The sequence below is a fragment of the Mytilus galloprovincialis genome, chromosome 1, assembly GCF_965363235.1.
Source record: "Mytilus galloprovincialis chromosome 1, xbMytGall1.hap1.1, whole genome shotgun sequence".
NCBI lineage: Eukaryota > Metazoa > Mollusca > Bivalvia > Mytilida > Mytilidae > Mytilus > Mytilus galloprovincialis.
In genome coordinates this window covers 126,887,829-126,893,497 of record NC_134838.1, presented here as the reverse complement: position 1 = coordinate 126,893,497, position 5,669 = coordinate 126,887,829, and the positions used below count along the sequence as shown (strand labels likewise).

General features: G+C 34.0%; 1 protein-coding gene across 4 annotated transcripts; it reads left to right on the top strand.

The window, feature by feature from the left end:
- The first annotated feature begins 2,300 nt into the window (after nucleotides 1-2,300).
- Nucleotides 2,301-5,669, top strand: LOC143058141 (uncharacterized). Of its 4 annotated transcripts, none has more exons than XM_076231627.1 (4): nucleotides 2,301-2,439; nucleotides 2,799-3,768; nucleotides 4,039-4,190; nucleotides 4,491-5,669. In XM_076231627.1, the coding sequence occupies exons 2-4, from the start codon at nucleotides 2,901-2,903 to the stop codon at nucleotides 4,848-4,850; spliced, it is 1,380 nt and encodes a 459-aa protein (XP_076087742.1). In that variant the 5' UTR covers nucleotides 2,301-2,439; nucleotides 2,799-2,900; the 3' UTR covers nucleotides 4,851-5,669. The 4 variants fall into 4 exon arrangements, with proteins under 4 accessions (XP_076087742.1, XP_076087728.1, XP_076087736.1 ...); XM_076231613.1 differs by having other exon boundaries at nucleotides 2,331-2,439; nucleotides 2,782-3,768; XM_076231621.1 differs by having other exon boundaries at nucleotides 2,335-2,439; nucleotides 2,794-3,768.

Genomic DNA, 5,669 nt, shown 5'->3' with positions numbered 1-5,669 from the left:
AAATGAACGAAAAACAAATATGTTACACATCAACAAACGACAACCACTAAATTACATGCTCCTGACTTGGGACAGGCACCGCATTCAGACAGAATGTGACAGGGTTAAACATGTAAGCGGAATCCCAACCCTCACCCTAACCTGGGACAGTGATGTAACAGCATAACATAAGAACGAACTATAAAAATCAGTTGATGAAGGATGAATGCAAATAGAAATCTATTTAGCAAAAACAAAGAGTGGACGTGGCCGCGTACTTGTATATCCCAACAACAAAGAGACACTTAGTACTGTTGTGAGAGTACTCGCAATTACTGACAGCAAGTTAAAAGCCACTAACAACTAATACACAAAATCATGCATCTAACACTAATCTAGTTTCGCAGGTCACATCAACTGAAAATATTTTAAAAACTTGGAGCTACTGATCCAAAGAAAAGGCCCACCAGTTTGCATAGGACTACCAGGAACATCAGGTATAGAAGCAATGGTAGTAGAGGCCAATATATAACCTATTGACACAATATGTCAGTTCGAAAATTAGCAAAAAATCTTTACAAAAACATAGTCGAGCCAATTAAACAACAGATTAAAGAATATATAAACAACAATGAAACGTACGAACAGCAAAATTCTCCATGTGGCATGGACATAAATCAAGCCATCGACATGTTTAAAGGAACAAAAGTGGACTTTAAACTTGTGTAGCTAGAGTTTACTTGCAGTGTTTAGCTGACTTTGCGGTATGAACTTGCTCATTGTTGAAGGCCGTACGGTGACTAATAGTTGTTAATTTATGAGTCACTTGGTCTCTTGTGGAGTCCCATTGGCAATCATACCACAGCTTCTTATTTATATTTACAAAGCTGATGCAGATCTTATGATGATGAGAGCCCCCCGTTACTACAGCAGATATGAAAGCTCAAAGAATGAAAGAACAGAACATACGATTCAAAGAAAATAAGTGGTTCGTGGCCTTATACTTGCTCTAACTCAACTGTGCTAGCATTTACAGGTTGCTGTTGTCTGGATTACTCGGGACCATATGGAGAAGGAGCAGTTTATATATATATACTGGAAACAGACAAGGAACCAGCATAAGAAGACCAGTGACCAGTAGAGGTTCAACATTATTGCTGACCTGGTAGCTATCTTCACGATCTTTGACCATTGCATTGTCAAAACTCAGTGAACATATTTTCTGATAGCCAGCTGACAGCTGTTGGCATCATGACACTCAAATGGAAATCTTCTAATTACATCGACACCAATACATACATTAATGATTATATGGGGACACGACATATCAACATCCTAATCTTGAGTCCAGGTCATTCCAATATAGCCAGAAGCGAGATAGCGAACCAGTTGTCATAAGATGCTACAAAGGAGGCCTCAACATAAAGTGACCAATACAATGATATAACTATCACAGGCAGAATTTCACCAAAAATTGAAATGTCACAGTAGATGAAGCATAAGTGAAACCGATAGACAAAAAGGAGCTGGTACCTGTTGTTGGTAAGGTTGCCCAACTCAGTGGCGGATCCAGAACTTTTCATAAGAGGGGGGGGGGGGGTCAGACTGACCTAAAAAGGGGGGCTCCAGTCATGCGTCAGTGGTTCTCTATATAATCAACCAAATTTTTTCCCACGAAAGGGGGAGGGCGGGTTTTTTATGAAAAAAAAATTTAAAAATTGTCGTTTGTTGCTGTGTAACATAATGGTTTTTTGTTCATTATTTTGTACAATGATTAGGCCGTTAGTTACTCGTTTGAATTATTTCACATTTGTCATTTCCAGGCCATCTATAGCTGACTCTGTGGTATGGGCTTTTCTCGTTGTTGCAGGTCGTACTGGAACAATAATTGTTAATTGCGGGGCCATTTAATCTCTAGTGTAGAGTTCAGTTTCTCTTTGGCAATCACATCACATCTTTTTATTTTGAGCATCCAGACAGATACGAAAACACTACTGGCACCAACAACAAAATAGACCTACGAAAGAACAGCACATATTATAGAATGATTAGAAAGTGCAGGGCGATTTCGAGATCTAGGAAGCCATGAATCCCGAACCTGCGCCTCAATAAAGTAAACCAAAGTACCGCGAGATATACTAGGAGAACTTGGAGCACCAGATTACGATGACATTGATAGTACCATGAGACAAGTTGTGTCAATATTTTGACCTTAGGTTCAGGACCAGGAAACATTTGTGAGCCAGGGATGTACAAATTCATAAAATCACTTCAAGCTTTTTGAATGCCAAAGCATGTGTTTTATTAATTTCACGGATCATGAGGGCTTGATCCGATCCGATTTTATAATTATATTTAGTGTTTTGAGTGGGCGTTGCCAAACAACTTTCAATTTGTTTCTGTCGCTTGTGAAATACATTTTTTTATGTGGAAGAGATCAGTTGGTATTTTACTTATTCTGTAAGTTTATTTAAATGATCATTTAGTGACTTGTAAATAAAACAGTATTTGATTAGAAATTTATCGTACGAATGATTTAAAATAACTGAATCGCATTTATCATGTTTATTTACACATTTACCTGTGATTATGTCTTCCAGTCATCAAATACAGAATTAACAGTTATAAGTTGCATAATATATTAAAATTCATTAAATCTCGGCCCAAACAAATATTACGCAATTAATTGTCTTTTAAAAGAGCGGTCCCTAGGGACACGTTGAAACATATCAATTATTTAACGTATATACTTCATATTTTAAAATAACTATACATATTAATAAAATAATTTAAGTTTTACAGATTTTTTTTAAGTAAAGGCTGAAGTCAAGCTGACTATTTCCGTGCGTAAAGAATCGACAAACTAAGATGTAAGAAAGAAGGATAATAAGGAGCCTGAAGTTAATGCCGACAAGATCCCAATGAATTCTACAAAACAGAAAGAAAACAATGACTTTAATATCAGCAGTCAATCAAATCATGTTAATACTGAGATAGGTGCACAAGTATATAACACAGACTGTCACGTAACTGGCGAGAAAAGTCAAGCATCTAATACTAAAGAGGGTGCATGTGCTGAATGCACTAACGAAAAGGAGGATATGATGAATAATGTGAACAAATCCAATAATTCAAACAAAAGTGGGGACAACACAAAGTCAGTTGCCGATAAAGATCAGACGTCTGCTCTAAATAAGGTTACAGAGGGGGCTAGTGGGAATAAAGGTATGAACGATATCGAACCAGTTGATGTAGAAAATAAAAATATAAAGGACTTCAGCTTAAATAGTGCTAAAGGAGATGAAACACAACTAAGTTTTATAAGTGCTAAATCAAATGATGACACGGACGATAAACATAAACAAAATATTGAGGCAGCTTGTAATCCAGAGACTCTTTCCAAACAACAAGTGGACGTCAAGGACGATAAAGCAAGTACCGGTGCAAAATCTAAAAACAAAAAGTATGTAAAGCCTGAAGATGCCAAAGGCAACTTTTACAACAATATCCAAAACCAACAGAGAGACAAAAGAAATATGCAACAAAATCAAAATGGACAAGTGAAAACAGATGAAAAAAATAAAAGAGATCAAAAAGCAAGTAAAGGAGCTACTCGTGATTCAAATAAAAAACCCAAAGAGAATGCAGCATTGAGACAAAAAGCGTTCGAGGCTTATGAATTCTTTTGGAGATCACAATCTCCCTACAGTCAGTGGTATCCAAGTGATTTCACTGTCGATGGGATCAAATTTAACTGTGCAGAACAGTTTATGATGTACAGCAAAGCAGGTGAGAATTGTTCTTTTTATCGTAGATCACAGTTGAAGGATAAATACATGTGTAGACTTATGAATAGAATTCCCAAGTAGAAGTATTTCCCCTCTGTTTAATTAATTAATCTCCTGTTTTATTTTTTATTTTAGAATATGAGTAACAGTTAAATTATCTATGTTACTACGAACATTTACTGTTACCTCGGATTTTTTTTAACAAAAACATGTATTTGATGCACTTATTCAAGGTTTTAGTTTATTATATGTAGCTTTATAACTTTTCTAGTATTATTTGGGGATGAACAGACTGCAGAAAAAATACTCAATACCTCTGATCCTCGTAAACAGAAGGATTTAGGTCGACTTGTGGAAAATTTTGACAAAAGCTTGTGGGATGATAGCTGTTCAGCAATTGTTGAACGTGGAAATAAAGCAAAGGTAATATTTCTAAAGTAAATAACCATCAAACAATTTTTTTTTAAAAGAAAAACCATGCTGAACTGGTTGAATTCGTTCTTTAAGATTTTTCTGTTTTTGTGTTTTTCTGATAGGGTTCAATAATATCAGTAAACTGCATTTCTTTTTAAAATTTGCTTATTTAAGTAAAATTCATTTGGAATGCATGATGACGAACGATTTTTGTACTTTCCTTGTAAATTCCTTTTATAAAAAAGCAGCAAAATTGATTATTTAAGAATGTCAGGGGAACAGTTTAATCCAAACCATTCTTTATTTCAGTTTTCACAAAATAAAGAACTTAAGACGACTATTCTAAAGACTTTTCCTAAAATGCTTGTCGAAGCTAGTCCTCAGGACAAAATCTGGGGTATTGGACTCGAAGAAAAGAACCCATTGGCTTGGGATTGTAAAACATGGAAAGGGCAAAATTTACTTGGAAAAGCATTGACTAAAGTGAGAGATGAGTTGATGGAGATAGAAACTAGTCAGAATACTGTATGTCAAAATAAAGAAACGAAGGCAGAAAGAACGACAGAAAATACAATGAATAGATTAGTAGATTCTGATCCCAAAAAAGTCGACGAGGAAGAAACAAGTTTAAGTAATAACAGCAGAGCAGAAAAAATATCCGACGTGTGACAAAGGAGCAGCAAATGTATTCCTAATCTTATCAATGCAAACTAACTTTGAGAACAATGGAGCATTCAGAATTGAGATTTTATATAACGGATACAGATTTTAATTTGTTTGATATAAAGCATACTTCCTAGACACATTGAAGAAAGCACATAAATAGTTATTCGAAAAAGTCGTAGAACAAGTCTGGAATAACGAAGGTACAAAGCCTGTGAAAACATTTAAACAGAAACATAAAGCGATTGAAATGAAAAATTGAACTTTCACTTTACAGGGTTTACATTATCATAATTGCAGCACTAGATCCACCATTTCTATCAAAAATCTTAAAATAGTTAGTAGAAAGAAACAAGTGTTTTCAAATTTATATTTTGTTACATCATGTGATTGACTTAAAACATCAAGATTCGCGCGGTCCGTTTTAATATCTGATTGGAATGCACTGAAATTATGATATTATTCTTATTATACAATATTTATTACCTAAAAGTGTTTTGAGCAACGCACGTTTTACATTTCAAATTTTAAGTACGATTTATTTTTATCACTTACTTTGTTTATATTTATGAAATCTTAATTCAAATGGTTTTTTTTATCTATCTATCTATTTATCTTATAACACTTAATTTAAATTTATATTAATTTTTATGATGTAACATATCATACTTCCCAAGAGGTTTATACATTTTTAAAACATTTTATACATGTATATTTATTTTTTATAACATTTGAACATTTTATTGTGATAAACATTGGGTACAAATTTTAAATATAGATCTGAATATTTATGTTTTTAATATATGAAATAAAGTTTTTAAAATA

Bases quoted from the DNA above. Each gene is read 5' to 3' on its own strand.
- LOC143058141 (XM_076231627.1), top strand. From the start codon at position 2,901: ATGAATTCTACAAAACAGAAAGAAAACAATGACTTTAATATCAGCAGT. The intron at 3,769-4,038 runs GTGAGAATTGTT...TAACTTTTCTAG, and splicing joins TATGATGTACAGCAAAGCAG to TATTATTTGGGGATGAACAG. The intron at 4,191-4,490 runs GTAATATTTCTA...TCTTTATTTCAG, and splicing joins AACGTGGAAATAAAGCAAAG to TTTTCACAAAATAAAGAACT.